This window comes from Scyliorhinus torazame, chromosome 5 (assembly GCF_047496885.1).
Source record: "Scyliorhinus torazame isolate Kashiwa2021f chromosome 5, sScyTor2.1, whole genome shotgun sequence".
Classification (NCBI taxonomy): Eukaryota; Metazoa; Chordata; class Chondrichthyes; order Carcharhiniformes; family Scyliorhinidae; genus Scyliorhinus; species Scyliorhinus torazame.
Genome location: NC_092711.1, coordinates 131,490,858 through 131,510,325, shown reverse-complemented (window position 1 = coordinate 131,510,325; position 19,468 = coordinate 131,490,858). Strand labels below are relative to the sequence as shown.

Genomic DNA, 19,468 nt, shown 5'->3' with positions numbered 1-19,468 from the left:
CAAGTCTGTTTCATTTCACACAGGCACAGGACAGAGCTAGTCTCCTACACCCCGGGAAACGAATGAAGGAGACAAAGGGATTTCTGCAAATACATTCAAATAGCATCAAGTTTCACATACACGATTCCCATAGGTCATCCTATACTCCTCCTGACCTGGCCATACATCCTAATTGGCTCACTTCCAATCCCTTCCTCTGGCCCCCTATTACCCAGCATCCTTTCCCCTCCGTAGCTGGACACACCTCCTCCTTGCTTTGCCATGCGTTCTGAAATCCTTTGTCTGTGAACTCACCAGAATGAGACTGGCCTATCTCTACATTACAGTAACTAATATCTCTGAAACAATTATTTTATATCACATTCGTCACTTGCACCCATGGGAATGGCCAGGAAGACCAAGATACGGGTGCACGTGCACTTCGCTGGCCAGTTCTTGGGATTGATGTTCCATATTATGGTCGATGCCCACACAAAATGGTTGGAAGTACTTTGTATGTCCTCCTGACTTATCATCCAATTGTAGAAAAACTCCTGTAAAGTGTCTGTAGCCACTGCATACCAGAAGTCCTCATCTCTGATATTGCTACTCCTTTACCAATGGAGAACGTCAGGCATTCATGAAGCCAAACGGCATTAAACATATCCGAATGGCGCCATACCATCTATCGTCTAATAGCCTGGCCGAACGGGCAGTTCAAACATTGAGAACCGGAATGAAGAAACAGCCTGCTGGTTCCCTGGTTATGAAATTGACCCAGTTCCTCTTTAACTGTAGAGCAACTGGGCACACAACAACAGGAGTGGCGCCAGTGGAATCTTTAATGGGACGCCAACTGCGCACCAGGCTCAGCCTTCTGATTCCTAACTTAGGGATGGGGCGGGGGCGTGGGGTGAGGGGGCGGGGGGGGGGGGGGGGAGAGGTGGAGTCAAAGCAGGACACCCAAAAGAACGAACTATAACACCAGAAGACTCAGAACAGGATACGCTGTCTATGTGCGGAACTTTGGAGATGGCTCCTGATGGATCCCAGCAGTCGTGCTGGAAACGACTGGCGCGGTTTCTGACAAAGTCAAAGTTCAAGGGAAGGCTATTCAAGAACACCTGGACCAACTGAGAAGCAGAGAACCCACTCCAACGCAGACAATTTCAGCAGAGACGGCGTCCTTGATGCCCGCTGCGCCTAGGGGACTCAGCCTATGTGGGACCCGAGAGTTGCTTCTCCACCCCCCCCCCCCCCCCCCCCCCCCCACTCATATCCGGTTCCACCTGCCACCGACTTGAGACTTTGTGCCAAGCGACGAAAGAGGCCTCGTTACCGGGGGGGGGGACGACGATTCGAACTTGAGGGGAAAGGGTTGTGATAACCCTCACGGGGACCACAGGGTATCGCTGAATCATCTCCCTGTGGGCTTCATTGAATACGAGTTCCCACAGTGAGCATGTTGTAGCTTAGGACCTTTAAATGTAGCTCCCAGAACCGGATCCGCAGTTCCCGACAGTCTTGGGCTGGGACGTTTGTTTTGTCCGCCACAGTGGTGGCTTTGTTTTCAGCCTTTCACTCCGTGACTACCGGAACTACTGCAGATTAGCTCCAACTGGGGGGACTATCCTCAATCCCGTTGAGGACTTAACTAATCCTACCACCCAACTCCACAGCAACCATCCACCCATGACCCATCCACTCACCTTCACTATCAACAAGAGATGGGGAGTCCAAAATACACTCCCTCCCATAATGCAAAGAGAACCACGCATTAAAAAAAAGGAGTAAAACCGCACACAGACCACCTATCATGTAATATTCTTTGTACATTAGATTTTTTTCCCCTTTTAAAAATAAATTTAGAGCACCCAATTCATTTTTTCCAATTAAGGGGCAATTTAGCATGTTCAATCCACCTAGCCTGCACATCTTTGAGCTGTGGGGGCGAAACCCACGCAAACACGGGGAGAATGTGCAAACTCCACACGGACAGTGACCCAGAGCCGGGATCGAACCTGGGACCTCGGCGCCGTGAGGCAGCAGTGCTAACCACTGGGCCACCGTGCTGCCCCCTTTTTAATGGGATGTGGGCATTGCTGGCTGGGCCCAGGATTTATTGCCCATCCCAGAGGGCATTTAAGGGTCAATCACATTGCTGTGGGTCTGGAGTCACATGTAGGCCAGACCGGGTAAGGATGGTAGATTTCCTTCCCTAAAGGAACCAGATGGGTTTATTGCATCGACAATGGGTTTATTAGACTTTATTAATTCCAGATTTTTTATTGAATTCAAATTCCACCATCTGCCCTGGGCCTCTGGATTGCTAGTCCAGGGACATTACCACCACGCCACTGTCTCCCCTTGGCTTCATATGTTTTTTACTAGAGCAGATGAATTTAGCCCTCATGCTCACATCTCGCCCACCCTTGCAGGAGAAAAGACAATAATGTAAAATCAGCAACATAATCACAAGGGAGCAACGTCCAGGATTATTGAAAAAGTGCAGGATAATGACACAATCCGTGCTGCTTGAAAAGGCCAAAGCAATGGCAGAATCAGTGAACACTTCCCAAGGTTTTCTCAAGGATTCTAACAAACGCAGCATCTTAATTTCCACCAAGTCATCACGCCGATATCCCAGTCCCTGCCGGGGGGGGGGGGGGGGGGGGGGGGGGGGGGGTGACTCGACACAATCGACCACCTTCATCCACTCATGACGATCATCGAAAAGAAGATGTGCATGTTAGGTGGATTGGCCATGATAAATTGCCCTTAGTGTCCAAAATTGCCCTTAGTGTTGGGTGGGGTTACTGGGTTATGGGGATAGGGTGGAGGTGTTGACCTTGGGCAGGGTGCTCTTTCCAAGAGCCGGTGCAGACTCGATGGGCCGAATGGCCTCCTTCTGCACTGCAAATTCTATGAAATCACACGAGGACCCTTTACAATTTTACTCAGCTCGTCCTCGCAAAACTCCAGCCGGGATCATCCAGGGACATCTTACCAAGCATATGTCCCAAGGAAAGGCTTCTATGAAATGAGCACAAGGACAAAATAAAAGGATTAAAAGACGGGTGGAGATGAGCTGGCGAAAATTCAGCTGCTCCCGCCCTTACATCACATGCACACACACCTCCCCCCGCCCCCCCATCTTCCCAATTTGTAATTGGAGGAAATTTCTGCTCATTCAGTACTGGATGTGGGATAAGCAGTTTTATAATTTAGTAACAGTGGAGGAATGGAGAGGGATGGGGGTGAGGTAGAGCTGGGTGTTGTCAGCTCTATTCTGTGAAAACTAACACGGTACTTTTGGATGTCACCTTGTGGCAGGATGTCGATGAGAAAGAGGAGGGGCCGAGGACAGATCCTTTGGGGACACCAAGTACAAAGAATTTGGAGAGGAAAGGGAGAGTGGAGATGGGTGTGGCAGTTTGAAACCACAGTGGTGTCAAGGTTTTTTAAAATTTAGAGTACCCAATTCATTTTTTCCAATTAAGGGGAGGAGAACCCTTCAAAGATATTAAAAAGACACAACACACAATTTTTAACACAAAGATGACGTATTGATTTTTGTCCAGGATATTAGCCTCTATGACTGGCCTGAAATTTATTAACATCAGCAGAAACAGACCCCAATGAACAGGCCTCAGTTCTCAAAGTGATTAACAATAAAATCCAACCACTGCAGTTACTTATGAACTCGTTGGTGTCTCAGCAGGTTGGATGACTGAGTAAACCCCTTCCCACACTTGGAGCAGGTGAACGGCCTCTCCCCGGAGTGAACACGTTGGTGTGTCAGCAGGTTGGATGACTGAGTGAATCTCTTCCCACAATCAGAGCAGATGAACAGCCTCTCCCCAGTGTGAACTCGCTGGTGTCTTAGCAGTGCAGATGACTGAGTGAATCTCTTCCCACACTTGCCGCAGGTGAACGGTCTCTCCCCAGTGTGAACTCGCTGGTGTCTCAGCAGGGTGTATGATTGAGTGAATCCCTCCCCACACTCGGAGCAGGTGAACGGTCTCTCTCCCATGTGAGTGCGCTGGTGTACAGTGAGATGAGATGATCGCCTGAACCCTGTCCCACAGTGAGAGCACCTGAACGGTCTCTCGCCAGTGTGAACCTGTTGATGGAACATTAGTTCCTGAGAGGTTTTATAATTCTTCCCACAGTTCAGGCATTTAAAAGGTCTCTCGTCAGTGTGAGCTCGCTGGTGGGTCATCAGGTTGGATAAATTAATGAATCCCTTCCCACACTCGGAGCAGGTGAATGGTCTCTGCCTAGTGTGAACTCGCTGGTGTGTCAGCAGGGTCGATTGGTGAGTGAATCCTTTCCCACACTCAAAGCAGGTGAATGGCCTCTCCCCAGTGTGTATTCTCTGGTGTGTCAGCAGGGTGGATGACTGAGTGAATCCCATCCCACACACAGAGCAGATGAACGGTCTCTCCCCAGTGTGCGTGCGCTGGTGCGTCAGCAGGGTGGATGACTTAGTGAATCCCCTTCCACAGTCCGAGCAGGTGAATGGCCTCTCCCCGGTGTGAACTCGCTGATGAGTTTCCAACACTGATGGGTAATTGAATCCCTTCCCACAGTCCCCACATTTCCAAGGCTTCTCCCCATCACAACTGCATTTATGTTTTGACAGGCCAGACGATCGGATGAATCCTCGTCCACATACAGAACATTTATACGCTTTCTCCCCACTGCGAACGTTGCTTTTTCCTTCCATGTTCAAATTCCAATTATATTCAAGTTACGATGAATTGGGCGGCTCTTTCAGATCCTGATGTGATGTTTTGTTTCATTTTCCAACTGCAAATCTTCCCCTTCTAACACCCTGTGAAATTGATCCAAAACAGAAAAAAGGAAATGAGAGAGAACCCACAAAAATAGGTTGTGAAATTGAGCTGTGTGAATCTGGTCATTTGTGAGGCCGGAACGAGGAAAAAGTGACCATGAAAACTGCTGGATTGTCATAAAAATCCAACTGGTTCACTGATGTCCTTCAGGGAAGGGAATTTGTCACCCTGGCTGGTCCTACACATCATCCAGTATTTTTATTTTTTATTAATTTAGAGTACCCAATTCATTTTTTCCAATTAAGGGGCAATTTAGTGTGGCCAATCACCTACCCTGCACATATTTTGGGTTGTGGGGGTGAAACCCACGCAAACACGGGGAGAATGTGCAAACTCCACATGGACAGTGACCCAGAGCCGGGATCGAACCAGAGACCTCGGTGCCATGAGGCAACAGGGCTAACCCACTGTGCCACCCCTATCATCCAGTATTTATTGCAGGGGTGAGAGGGAGGGAGGTGGAAGAACCAAAGGGTAAAGGAGAGGGATTCTCTATATCTAGAGCTTGACCAGAACACTGACAGAATGTCCTAACTCCTCACCCACCAACATCTAGATCGATCAGGGTTGTAGGTGCACGTGAAGGCCATCACCTCCAAGTTCCCCTCCAACACACACTGTCCTGACTTGTCCGACATCCAGTACTGGAGGAGCAGAAATTTCCATCATTTAAATACTGGGGAGACTGAAGCCATTGTCTCCAGTCTCCACCACAAACCTCATTTTCTAACCACCATCTCCACTCTTCTTTCTGTTAACTGTCTGAGGCTGAATCGGATTGTTCAGAACCATGGTGTCATATTCAACCCCAAGAAGATCTTTTCACTACATAGTCACATCATCACCAAGACCACCTATTTCCTCCTCAGTAACATAGGCCGACTCCAGCTTACTCTCTGCAGCCAATCATCATCCATCTAATTCCAGCTTCTTGAACAATCCTGATTTTTAATAGCTCCTCCATTGCTGACCGTTCTTTCACTTGACTACGTCACAAGCTCTGGAATGTCCTCTTTAAAAAATTTTTTTTTTCCAGTACCCAATTTATTTTTTCCAATTAAGGGGCAATTTAGCGTGTTCAATCCATCTAACCTGCACATCTTTGGGTTGTGGGGGCGAAACCTATGCAAACATGGGGAGAATGTGCAAACTCCACACAGACAGTGACCCAGAGCCGGGATCGAACCTGGGACCTCGGCGCCGTGAAGCAGCTGTGCTAACCACTGTGCCACCATGCTGCCCTGGAATGTCCTCTTTAAGCCTCTCTGCCTGTCCACCTCCTCCACTTTCTATAAAACCTAACACTTTGACCAAAACGTTGATGACCAGTCCAAATATCTCATGTGGCTCAGTGTCAAAATGTTACTTTGTAACCTTTCTGTGAGATAACCTGGATTGTTTTATTCTGTTAAAGACACAATATGAATACTAATCATTGTCACCGACCTGATATCGTTGTTCTGCCTCATCACTAATAAATTGGAAGTGAAAGGGTGGAGAAGCAGTTTGATGGACAATTTGTTCATTCTGTCACTGAGAAGAATGTCAAAAACATTGCCCCTAACAAAGATGGCGGCTCTGCATGCACCCTGCTGCGAGTGACCCCAATAAAGATGGCGGCGATTAACCCGGGTTGACTGGGAGGAAGCTGCGGCACTGCTCTGTGCAACGGGCGGTCCGCCCGGGTGCCGGTGGATTCCTTCACAGGGGTTTATGGTTTATATAGCACGTTTACAAAGCATTTTCAACTCCCCGCCTAACATATCGCTCCAGTCACCCCACCATCCTCACCTTTGTGGATTGTGGATCCGAGAAAAAAAATCTCTATTAAAAATCGTCACTAATCACACTGCGCATGCTTCATTCAGTCCCGCCCCCTCATTCACTCCGATTGGTTGGAGGACCTCCAACTCGGTCCTCCAGACCCGTCTCCTCTCCTGACATTGGTCTGGTACTGCCATCAATCATTCTCCGGGCATTGTGAGGTGCCGGGTGAGGTCAGTGTCGGGGGGCGGGGTTTACAAATCCCGAGTGCGTCCCCAGAGCCGAATGTGAAACAATGAACATTCTCCACTCTCACATCCGTCACTTCCGGCTTCTCTCCACAAACAAGCTCATTGTGACCGGGGTGGGGGAGACACTGACCCAGTGACAATGTCACTGTATTAGTCACCCAGAGAGACAAGAGAATGTTCTGGGGATTTGGGCTCAAATCCATTAAATTAATAAAATCTAGAATTTAAAGTTTGTCCCATATGGATGCCGAACATTTATGGGGACAGTCAATTAATATAATATTACAATTTTCCAAATAGGGGCATTAAGAAATAGGAGTGCTTTTGGCAACTCGAGTAAATAGGGACTCTCTGTAGAGCAATCCAGTCATTCCCATTCCCCCTCCTTTACCCATTGCCCAGCCATGTTTATTTCCTTCAAGTGCCCACCCAGCTTCAACTGTTAGATTGCTCTGAGTCTTGGAACAATCTCCATATTTGATGGAAAGAATTTTCTATTTGAGATCCCCTCAGGAACGTTTTCAGCAGCCAGGATTAGGCCCACAACCTTTATCAGAGAAATCACTGCTTATGTGTTCTTCGACCATCTATACATGCAGCGAGTTCCAGGACATGACAACATTCTATCCAATTAAAGTGCTTCCTGCCTCTTAACCCCCAAGCATCAAGTGATGAATGCAGGATTTTGAAAATATAGATTGTATGATATATATCTGTTGCAGTAATGTTATTAAAAGCCTGGGTTAACGTATATCAGTTGCAGTTTTAAAAAAATCCTGCTTTAATACACAGGCGACTCTGTCTGCAAAAGGTGCAATTAGGATGTCATAAAAGTGAGATCATCATTCATTCCAACCATGTATGTGTTTACCGACATGAAGGCTAATGGAATTTTGTTATGATTGCTAGAGATTCCCTGGAGAGTAAGTAATTTGAGACATTGTGTTTAGACTTAGGTAAGCAGGTCATGGGATCTACGTGGTATAAAGATGCTGTAATTAATGGGAGGAGTCAGACCTGTAACAGGCAGTATAGTATTAGTCTCCCAAAGACACCAAGACTTGCAGCTGGTACTTGAAAGGGATTTTTTGTCCAAAATGTTAGGTGGGGTTACTGGGTTACGGGGATAGGATGGGGCATGGGCCAAGGTAGGGTGCTCTTTCCAAGTGTCAGTGCAGACTCTATGGGCCAAATTGCCTCCTTCTGCAGCGTAGGGATTCTGTGAATGTTCCATAGAAACTAGGATTGTCTATTCTGAATTTCTGTCCTCTGTTGACAGTGTTGAGGTTTGTAAACTCCTTTTACAGGATATTAGAAGGGGAGGATTTGCAGACAGAAATCTTGGAGCAAATGTCATGTCAGGATCAACAATCATTCAATTAATGGGAGTGGAATGTGTCATGTGAGAGTACCTTTAAGAAATGGGTGTTTATAAAATAGCTGTAGTGGATGTACCTTTAAGAAATGGGTGTTTGTCAGTGATATCAGAGTGTGGGTGGAGCTAGCTAGGCTGTCTGTCTGCTTTACTTTAATTTTAGGCTGTTTGCTACAGGGTGTGTTTTAGTTTCGTTTTGAGTGCTGGATAACTGCAGGCAAAGCAAGGAGCTGTATAAGGATCTCTCTCTGCAAATAAAGACCGTCTCCAGGTCAATTTGGTGATTTCAAAGTGCTGACTGCTCTCAGTAGTGAATTTAAACCTGACCTCTGTGTTGAAAAGGGTCTTTTGTCTTATGGATATTAATGAAATGAAAATGAAATGAAAATCGCTTATTGTCACAAGTAGGCTTCAAATGAAATTACTGTGAAAAGACCCTAGTCGCCACATTCCGGCGCCTGTTCGGGGAGGCCGGTATGGGAATTGAACCCGCACTAATAAGGAAAGATTAAGGTTTACTGATAGAATATCAGGAGAGGATTGGTGTTAATAGTTGTTAAGATGTTTACTGTGGATTTATAAAGTGTTAACTGGTTTCATAAATAAACATTGTTTTAATTTAAAAGTACTGTGGATCTCTGGTTGCATCACATCTGTAAGGTAGGCCGTGTGCTCCCCATAACCACAATCTATTCAAAGTTGTGGGTCGGTTGAACTCCATGATACACTTTGGGGCTCTCTAAACCTTGGCCCATAACAAATGCCATCGGCCTTTGAATTGAGGAGGAATAACTGTCTGTTCTGTCCACATCAAAAGATTTTAAACATCAGACTGACTGGAAAAGCACCGAGTACATCCAAGTGAGAATGTTCTAGAGCACTGACTTTAATCAGTTACTGTTTAATCAGTGTGAAAAAAGAAGACACCATTCACAGTGAGGAGGTACCATTCACGTGTAAGGTGTCTGGATGAGGCCTCAACTGTTCATTGAACACAGAGAGATACAAGGACACCTGCACTATGGAGAGACCTTGGATATGTGAACACCGGGAAGGGAAGCTTGTCCTCATCTGAGCTGCAAAGACTTTGAGCTAGTGAACGGTCTCTCCCAGGTGTGAATATATCAGTGTGTGGAAAGGAATTCACTCAGTCAATGAATCTGCTCACACATCTAGGAGAGGTTGAGTGTGTGGGAAGGCACACTTGCAAGTTCATACCCCGTGGGGAGAGACCGCTCACCGTTTCTATGTGTGGGAAGGCATTCACTCAGTCATGCAGCTGACAGAGACACCAGCGAGTTAACACTGGGGGGAGACTGTTTACCTGCACTGAATGTGGGAAGGGATTCACTTTTTTTAAATTCGCTATTGTGGGCATTGCTGGCTGGACAAGCATTTGTTGCCCATCCCTAATTGCCCTTGAAATGAGTGGCTTGCTAGGCCATTTCAGTGGGGGGGGGAGTGGAGGCAGTTAAGGGTCAACCACGTCACCATGTGGGTCTTGGGTCACATGTAGGCCAGACCGTGTTAGGACGGTAGATTTCCTTCCTTGAAGGACATTAGTGACCCAGATGTTTTTTTTTTGGGACATTAGACTTTTAATTCCAGATTTTTATTGAATTCAAATTTCACCATCTTGCCAGAGTACATGAGTCAGAATACAGGAGGGAGATAGAGAACCTAGTGGAGTGGTGTAACAACATCAATTTCTCCTCAATGTCAGCAGAACTAAAGAGCTGGTCATTGAAGTCAGGAAGCAAAGTACTGTACACACCCCTGTCAGCATCAATGGTGCTGAGGTGGAGATGCTTGACAGCTTCAAAATTCCTAGGGGTGCACATCACCAACAATCTGTCTTGGTCCACCCACGTCGACACCACAACCAAGGAAGCACAACAGCGCCTATACTTCCTCAGGAAACTAAGGAAATTTGGCATGTCCACGGACACTTACCAATTTTTACAAATGCACCATAGAAAGCATCCTATCGGGCTGCATCACAGCTTGGTCTGGCAACTGCTCGGCCCAAGACCGTAAGAAACTACAGAGAGTCATGAACACCGCCCAGTCCATCACACGAACCTGCCTCCCATCCATTGACTCCATCTACACCTCCCGCTGCCTTGGGAAAGCGGGCAGCATAATCAAAGACCCCTCCCACCCGGCTTACTCACTCTTCCAACTTCTTCCATCAGGCAGGAGATACAAAAGTCTGAGAACATATACTAACAGATTCACAAACAGCTTCTTCCCCGGTGTTACCAGACTCCTGAATAAGCCTTGTATGGACTGATCTGATCTCTTCACACATCATCTCTACTGAGTAGTACTGCACTCCTGCATTCTTCACCCGATGCCTGTGTCTTTGTATTTACATTGTGTATTTATGTTTGCCATATGTTTTTTTCATGTATGGAATGATCTGTCTGGACTGTACATAGAACAATACTTTTCACTGTACCTCGGTACACGTCACAATAAACAAATCCAATCCAATCTGGTCTCCACCTAAATTCTATTAAAGTCTGGAAGTCTGTAGGTGAGGTGAATAAATTGATTGCTTTCTCTTGGAGATATCTGCATCCTGACTGGTGAACTTTGAATCAAAGAAAACTACATTTTGCAGCCTGGCAACTGCCTGAAATAGGGGGACCGAAACAGGGGGTGATAAACGAAGACAGAAATCCACTTTGATCTTGGTGACAAAGGCACCTGAAAGTTAGAAATACGTGGTATGATATTGGGCTACCGGTGTGAATGTGCAGATGTGATTTGTTCCATGTGAAACAAATAACATATAATTTCAAGGTGATTACTGGATCCCAACTCTCTACATATCCACTTGACAAACACCCTGAATTAAATGGTTAATCTGGCCAGGAGATTGAGAGAACATTTTGACATCATCAACGGGAAAAATGACTTTAAAACAACCAGGATTCAATTAAATATACTGGTCATGGTCACCAAGTGAATAAAATGGGGAATAATACTCAGTGAGGACTGTCCACAAGTTGGATTGGGGGTAAAGAGAGAGCTGAAGAATCTTTGACATCCATGCTGGAAGTATATGTCCTTGCGTACGAGTAATCCAGAACTCACAGTGCTCCTTCAGAAGAAAAGATTGAGTTTATGTTACCCCAGGTGGGGCCAGAACTGAACTGGATTCAGAGAGAGTACTGCTCCCCTCAAGGTGTGGACTGTAAGAATCCTGGGGGACCCTTTGTTGATTAGCAAACATTAAACTAAAATTCTTTGACTGGCTGTGGATTTATTTTGAGTGTGATTGTCACACTTCTCCTGTTTTTATTCCTGTTGGGATTACGCTCTGGGTGAGGATGGTTGGCAGGTGACAGGATGGGAAATTGTGGTTTGGGTCTTCACTGACCAAATGTTTTATTGACCCGAAAGGTGTAAAAGGGACCAAACTGCAGCAGAAATCGAGCAGAGCTGAGAGCGGATGACTTGCTGTGTGGGGACAGGGAGTTTAACAGCTCCCAGAGGACAGAGAAGACAAGAGTGCCTGGAATCCTAGACCACACCTGGGTGTCAAGGCCACCATGTTTACACTGCTTGGCTTGGGAATGCTGACTCTCTGTGCCGGGGACGGAGCGTGGGGAAGACAATTGTTTGAGAGTTTGATGTGGCTTGGACGGGTACAGATGGTTCAAAGACAGGTTTTGTAATTGGTCCATTCAAATGTTAGCTCAGCAATGATGGTGTTAAATCATTCGCCATAGTGTTACAAGACCCTGGACTTGTGCGTGGTCAATTCCAGCCCCACCTGACTCCGAGTCACAACACAAGTGAATTAACCAATAATACTGAGAAAAAAACTCTAAGTCGTTGGCCCTTGGCTGCCCAATAATTACAGTAATGAGGTTTGTAAACATAATTATTGTTTATTTTTCACAAGAACTACGAAGAAATATGAAGCAAACACAACTGGTTAACTATTATGTAATTCCTAATTCCCCACTTTAATTTCCCCCCACTCTCTACACACACACACACGACAGACAAACACAGAGGAGAAGAAAGGGGTAAAATAAAATCATAAATAGAAGGGAAAAAAGTCTTTGTTTCAGATGGTGGTTTCCAGCATCTTACTTCTCTTCAAACTTTGCTTTCAGTTTGTGTTTTTTATTGTGGATCCATCCAGGTCTCTGTCATTTCAGAATACAGCATGCACAGGTCCTTCCCAAGAGAGGGTGAGGGAGAGAGAGAGAGGAAGAGAGAGATGGAGAGGGAGAGAGAAGGAGGATCCTGCATCTTTGTTTAATGGTTTTCCTGTAGATAAATTCATTTAGGTTCTCTGCAAGTTCAGAAATACAGCACTCACAGCATTTCTGGAAAGACACAGAGAGCGATCTCGTCTCTGTGCTGCCAGGATCAAACTGAAACTCCTTGGGATCCAATCACCACCTGTTACCAGGCAGTGTATGGCCTTTTGGGCGAACACATGGCTACCAGCCAATCAATCAAACTAAGTCCCACCCCATCTCTCTCTCTCTGGTCTGAAGCTCCTCCTTTTAAAACCAGCAGAGGCTAGCAGAGTGTTCTCTTCTATAACTTCTGCTGCTTGCATTAAATGTACAGGCCCATGAATCATCCATGGATCAAAAGCATAGAATTTACAGTGCAGAAGGAGGCCATTCGGCCCATCAAGTCTACATCGGCCCCTGAAAGAGCACCCAACCTAAGCCCACACCTCCACCCTATCCCCGTAACCCAGCAATCTCAACTAACTTATGGGCACAAAGGGGCAATTTATCATGGCCAATCCACCTAACCCCTGCACGTCTTTGGACTGTGGGAGGAAACCATAGCACCCGGAGGCAACCCACGCAGAACATGCTGACTCCACCAAAACAGTGACCCAACCGGGAATCAAACCCGGGTCCCTGGTTCTGTGAAGCAACAGTGCTAACCACTGAAGGTCCCCTACTGTGCAATGTAAAAAAAGAAGAAAGGATTCCCCGAGCAGAGATTTGTTGAGGTTTTACATATCCCACTGACAGGGAGCATTTACCTGGAGATGGTGCTTCTACCCAGAATGCAGTGATAATGCTGCTGCACTTTGATATTACTGCTCAGACATTAGAATGTGTCAGCTCGTATTTATACTGAATAAAATCTAACCACTCTCACCAATAAGGGTTATCACTTCGAATCATTTCAGTTTGGGGAAAGGGTCATTTGACTCCCTGACCCCATTTTTGAACATAGCTGTATCAAAAATTAAATCTCATCTCCCTCTCTGGCTCTTTTGCCAGTTACCTTCGAGGGACTCACTTTCTATTAAAGCGCCTGCCAACCCCTCTCATCTGTTTCTGGCGGCACGGTAGCACAGTGGTTAGCACCGTTGCTTCACAGCTCCAGGGTCCCAGGTTCGATCCTCACTTGGGTCACTGTCTGCGCGGAGTCTGCACGTTCTCCCCGTGTCTGCGTGGGTTTCTTCCGGGTGCTCCAGTATCCACCAGGTGCTCCTGTTTCCTGCTGGGGCTCCGGTTTCCTCCCACAGTTGAAAGATGTGCCGGTCGGGCGGATTGGCCAGGCTAAATTTCCCTTAGTGTCTAAAAAGGTTAGGTGGGGTTGCTGGGTTGCAGGGATGGGGTGGAAGTGTGGGGTTAAGTAGGGTGCTCTTTCCAAGGGTCAATGCAGACTCGATGGGCCAAATGGCCTCCTTCTGCACTGGAGATTCTATAATGCATATATTTACCGATGAAACCCGCAGCCAAATTAAATGTTATTACTTTTGTTTTCTTCTTTTTTTTTTTAAATTTAGAGTACCCAATTCATTTTTCCCAATTAAGGGACAATTTAGCGTGGCCAATCCACCTACCATGCGCAAGGTGGATTGTGGGGGCGAAACGCAGGCAAACACGGGGAGAATGTGCAAACTCCACACGGACAGTGACCCAGAGCCGGGATCGAACCTGGGACCGTGGCGCCGTGAGACAGCAATGCTAACCACTGCGCCACCGTGCTGCCCATTTAACGTTATCACTGATTAAAGTTTATTGATGAAACAGAAATGGATAAAAACACAGAAAATTATTTCAGGATCAAAGACAACCAGTGTAAAATGATATGCACAATTTTCTGGATCCAAATGGTTTCTCTTCAGCTGCTTGGTGTCCTGGCCCTGTGACTCTCCACTTTGGACTTGTTGACTGAACCCAGAGGCTCACATAATTATCAATACTGATCCTGTGCCCCAATGGATTGGAGGCCCATTTCCCAGTCAGTCCCCCAGCACTGTCCTGCCTATTAGTGTGACACCCACGGCAGTTTGACTGGGACGGAGGCTCCGTTATTCTCAGCTATATTCTGCCCTCAGCTCCATCGCCTGGATGTCATTGACTTGAGGAAGAGAGAGAGAGACAGAAAGCTCAAATGGGGACTCGAGATATTTGATTTTAAACCAACTCTTCAACATTTGTCAGTCAAATACATGTTATTTATACAGTGGGTTTTATTGTTATATTTCGGCAATGGGGGCTAAGGGCGGGGACTTTAAAATGGGTAAAAGAAAAGAAAATTGCAGAGCCATGGAATTAATTGGTTAGCTCTTCCAAAGGGCCAGCTTAAGCACAATGGGCGAAATGATCTCCACCTTTGCTCTATCAGCCTCGTGTGTGTTTAAAGAGAGGGGGTGACCGTTAATTGTGGGTGAAATATTAAATAATGCAGTATTTTCTCTGTAAGTTTAGTTTAACACTTCAATCTCCCCTGAACCTTGTCTGAAGCGGCCGATGGAGGTTAATACAGAGAAGTGTGAGGGGATGTGATTGGGCAGAAGAGATAGAGAGATGTAATAGAAACTGAACGACTATAGTCCTAAAGAATGAGCAGGGGCAGAGGGACGCAGGGGTTCATGTGCAGAGCTGGCAGAATCTTCGAGAGAAACATCAGCAAAGCAAATAGGATCTCAGACTCCGAAGGCTTCCTGCGCCGAGAGAGGAGGCAGACACAGCAGGTGTTTCCCATAGATTGTTCTTTCGCTGGAATAGGTCACTGGCCTGACGTCAGAGGCGATTGCTCGAGGGGCAGCAATCCGCATCAAGCATGTTTTTAAAAAAACTCTTCCATGGGATGTAGGTGTTGCTCGCAAGAGGCAGCATTTGTTGTTCATCCCTAATTGCCCATGAAAGAGTGGCTCGCTCAGCCATTTCAGATGGTGGTTAATAGTCAGCCTCATTGCAGTAGGTCTGGAGTCACATGTAGGCAGGACCGGGTAAAACCAGTGGTTTGCCTTCCCTAAAAGTGACCCAGGTAGGTTTAAAAAAAAAAAAAAAATCGATGACAGGTGTTGTCACGGCCACCATTACCGAGACTAACTTTATGAATGAACTCAATGCAAATTCCACCAACTGTCGCCGTGAGATTTGAACCCATGTCCCCAGAGCTTGAGCCTCAGTTTCCGGATGACCTGTCCGGTGACAGGACCACTAGGCCACCATCACCCCCAGAGAGAGTCGCTCTCACCCTGTCACAGGCATAGATTTCATAGAATTTACAGTGCAGAAGGAGGCCATTCAGCCCATCGAGTCTGCACCGGCTCTTGGAAAGAGCACCCTACCCAAGATCGACACCTCCACCCTATCCCCATAACCCAGTAACCCCACCCAACACTAAGGGCAATTTTGGACACTAAGGCCAATTTATCGCGGCCAATCCACCTAACCTGCACATCTGTGGACTGTGGGAGGAAACCGGAGGACCGGAGAACACACGGGGAGGCTGTGCAGACTCCGCACAGACAGTGGCCCAAGCCAGAATCAAACCTGGGACCTTGTAGCTGTGAAACAATTGTGCTAACCACTGTGCTACCGTGCTGCATGTTGAAAGGGTTCACAGATTGTTGAAATCCTGGGCTTCAGAAACAGGGGAGTGAGAACAATCGAAGGGAAGTTACACTTGAACATTCTAAAGCTCTCGTTAGACCCTTAAATAGAGCATTATGTCCATTTCTGACAACCAAAGTGCGGGTCCTTGAGAGGATGCAGAGGCGTCCAGAATGGTTCCAGGGATGAGGGATTACAGTTTCAAGGTTAGGTTGGAGAAACGGGTTATTCTCCTTGTAGCAAAGGAGATCGAGGGGGAGATTTGATGCACAAGATTATGACAGATTTAGATAAGGTAAAGAAAAGCTGTCCATTAGCTGGTAGTACAAGCATGGGGGTGGGAGGACACAGATTTAAGATAATAATAATAAACGCTTATTGTCACGAGCAGGCTTCACTGAAGTTACTGTGAAAAAGCCCCTAGTCGTCACATTCCAGCGCCTGTTCGGGGAGGCCGGTACGGGAACTGAACCCGCGCTGCTGGCATTGTTCTGCATTACAAGCCAGCTATTTAGCCCACTGTGCTAAACCAGCCCCCAAGATTTTGGCTGGGGTAGAGGTGTAGGCAGAAAATGTTTCCACCGAGCATGATAATGACCTGGAACGCGCTGCCTATGAGAATATTGTAACAACTCTTACAACACCAGGTTAAAGTCCAACAGGTTTGTTTCAAATCACTAGTTTTCGGAGCGCCGCTCCTTCCTCAGGTCCTGAGGAAGGAGCAGTGCTCCGAAAGCTAGTGATTTGAAACAAACCTGTTGGACTTTAATCTGGTGTTGCAAGACTTCTTACTGAGCTTACCCCAGTCCAACGCCGGCATCTCCACATTATGAGGATATTGGAAGTGAAGACGATGAACAATTTCAAAAGGAAATTGAACCAGGCGGTGGTGTCGTGATATTGTCAAGAGACTAGTAATCCAGAGACCCAGCGGAATGCTCTAGGGTTCTGGGTTCAAATCTCGCCATGGTGTAAAAAAGTCTTGAATTAAAAGTATGTGATTACCATGAAACCATTGCCGATTGTCGTAAAAACCCTTCTGGTTCACAAATGTCCTTCAGGGAAGGAAGTCTGCCGTCATTACCCGGTCTGGCCTACATGTGACTCCAGACCCACTGCGATGCGCTTGACTCTGAGCTGCCCCCACTGAAACGGCCTAGCAAGCCACTCAGTTGAAGGGCAATTAGGGATGAGCAACAGATGCTGGCACAGCCAGTGACGTCCAAATCCCAAGAACAAATTTAAAAAACCTTGAGGTGGATACATTTGCTGGGTTAATGGACTAGAACAGGGCAATGGGACTGAATGTTTTGCAGCCTGGACTCAATGGGCCAAATGGCCTCCTTCATTGCCCCAGGGACTAGGTGATCTAAAGAGAGGAATTTCAGCTGCTCCAGTCTCTCCAACTAGCTGAATCCCCTCACCTCGGGTATCATTTGCGTAAATCTCCTCTACACCATCTCTGAGAACGTCACATCTTTCTTAAAGAGTGGGGCTCATATATAGAGTTCCATTCTAGAGGGATAGAATTGAAAAGCAGGGAGGTTATGTTCAACTTGTTTAGAACCAGGGTTAGACTACACTGGGAGCACTGCCAATATCTGTGATTTCCATTTCGAAAAAGGAAATAGAGGCACCGGAGACGGTGCAACAAAGATTCACAAGAATAATACCAGAACTGAGAGCATTTCACCCTCAGGAAAGGTTGGGGCTGCTTTTCTCTGGAAAAGAGAAGACTGAAGGGTGACCTGAGGGAAGTCTTTAAGATGATAAAGGGGTTCAATAATCCAATAGAAATTTCATGAGAAACCTCTTTACTCAGCGAGTGGTGAGATTGTGGAACTCGCTACCACAGCGAGTGGTTGAGGTGAGCAGCAGGAATTCATTGAAGGGGAAGGTAGAGACATACATGAGGGAGAAAGGAATAGAAGGAGATGCTGATGGGGGAGATGAAGAGGGGTGGGTGGAGGATCATATGGGGCATAAATACTGACACAGACCAATTGAGCCGACTGGCCTGGCCCTGTGCTGTAGACTCAATGGAACAGAGACAAACGTATTTATTTTAGATTTATCTGTAGTGGTAGGAAAATAAACTATTTACTGTCCAAGATAAAATAAATGTCCTTCACCAGTTTTTGTGGTTCATTTCAGTGGAAATGTGCTCCCCCAGGCTCAAAGATCATCAGCCCACTGGAAGCAGAGTCACGAGACCGGCCAGTCCAGCAGAAAGAAACCCTCCGACCCGCCCACTTCACCAAGTGTCAGAATGAATATGGTTCAGTCCTGGATGTGATTAACTGACGCAATATCTGCAGACTCCGACCCCTTGTGAACTCGCTGGTGTCTCAACAGGTTGGACAATCGAGTGAATCCTTTCCCACAGGTAGAGCAGGTGAACGGTCTCTCCCCAGTGTGAAGTCGCTGATGTGTCAGCAGGTTGGATGACTGAGTGAATCCCTTGCCACACACAGAGCAGGTGAACGGCCTTTCTCCAGTGTGAACTCGCTGATGTGCCAGCAGAGTGAACGAATCACTGAATCCCTTCCCACAAGCAGAGCATGTAAACGACCTCTCCCCGGTGTGAACTTGCTGGTGTCGCAACAGGTTGGTTGAGTGACTGAATCCCTTCCCACAAACAGAACAGGTGAACCGCCTCTCACCAGTGTGAACTTGCTGGTGAGTCACTAGGTTGGATGACTGAGTGAATCCCTTTCCACATACAGAGCAGATAAACGGTCTCTCCAAAGTATGAACTCGCTGGTGTGAATGCAGGTTCGATGACTGTGCAAATCCTTTCCCACATATGGAGCAGATGAATGGTTTCTTCCCGCTGTGAATTCTCTCATGTGTCAGCAGTGTGGAAGAATCACTGAATCTTTTCCCACACTCCAAGCAGATGAACGGTTTCTCCCCGGTGTGAACTCGCTGATGAATCAGCACGTGGGATAACTGAGTGAATCCTTTCCCGCACTCAGAGCAGGTGAACGGTCTCTCACCAGTGTGAACAGGTTGGTGTGTTTGGAGGTTCGCTAACCGTATGAATCCCTTCCCGCAGTTAGGGCAGATGAACGGCCTCTCTCCAGTGTGACTGCGTCGATGTGTTTCCAGCACAGATGGACAACGGAATCCCTTCCCACAGTCACCACATTTCCACGGTTTCTCCATGGTGTGAGAATCCTTCTGACTCTCCAGGACTGAGGATCAAATGTAACTGTCCACGCACATAATTTGTGTATGGTTTCTCCCCACTGTGAATGGTGTAATGTTTCATCAGAATATGTAGCTGGTTAAAGTTCTTTCTGCAGACAGGGGAAAGCTTGAAAACGCTCATTGAAATGTGTTTGTCTTGGTGTTTTCCCAGTCACACTGATGTCTAAAACCCCCGAA

At 46.7% G+C, this 19,468-nt stretch overlaps 1 protein-coding gene across 1 annotated transcript in view; it reads right to left on the bottom strand.

The window, feature by feature from the left end:
- Positions 1–19,468, bottom strand: part of LOC140417917 (uncharacterized) — a 177,418-nt gene that overhangs the window by 63,173 nt on the left and 94,777 nt on the right. The window contains exons 3-4 of the mRNA XM_072501349.1: positions 18,362–19,279; positions 3,673–4,732 (exon numbers count right to left, since the gene is read on the bottom strand). Of these exons, the coding sequence (XP_072357450.1) occupies positions 3,673–4,732; positions 18,362–19,279 (1,978 nt within the window). The remainder of the gene's footprint in view (positions 1–3,672; positions 4,733–18,361; positions 19,280–19,468) is intronic.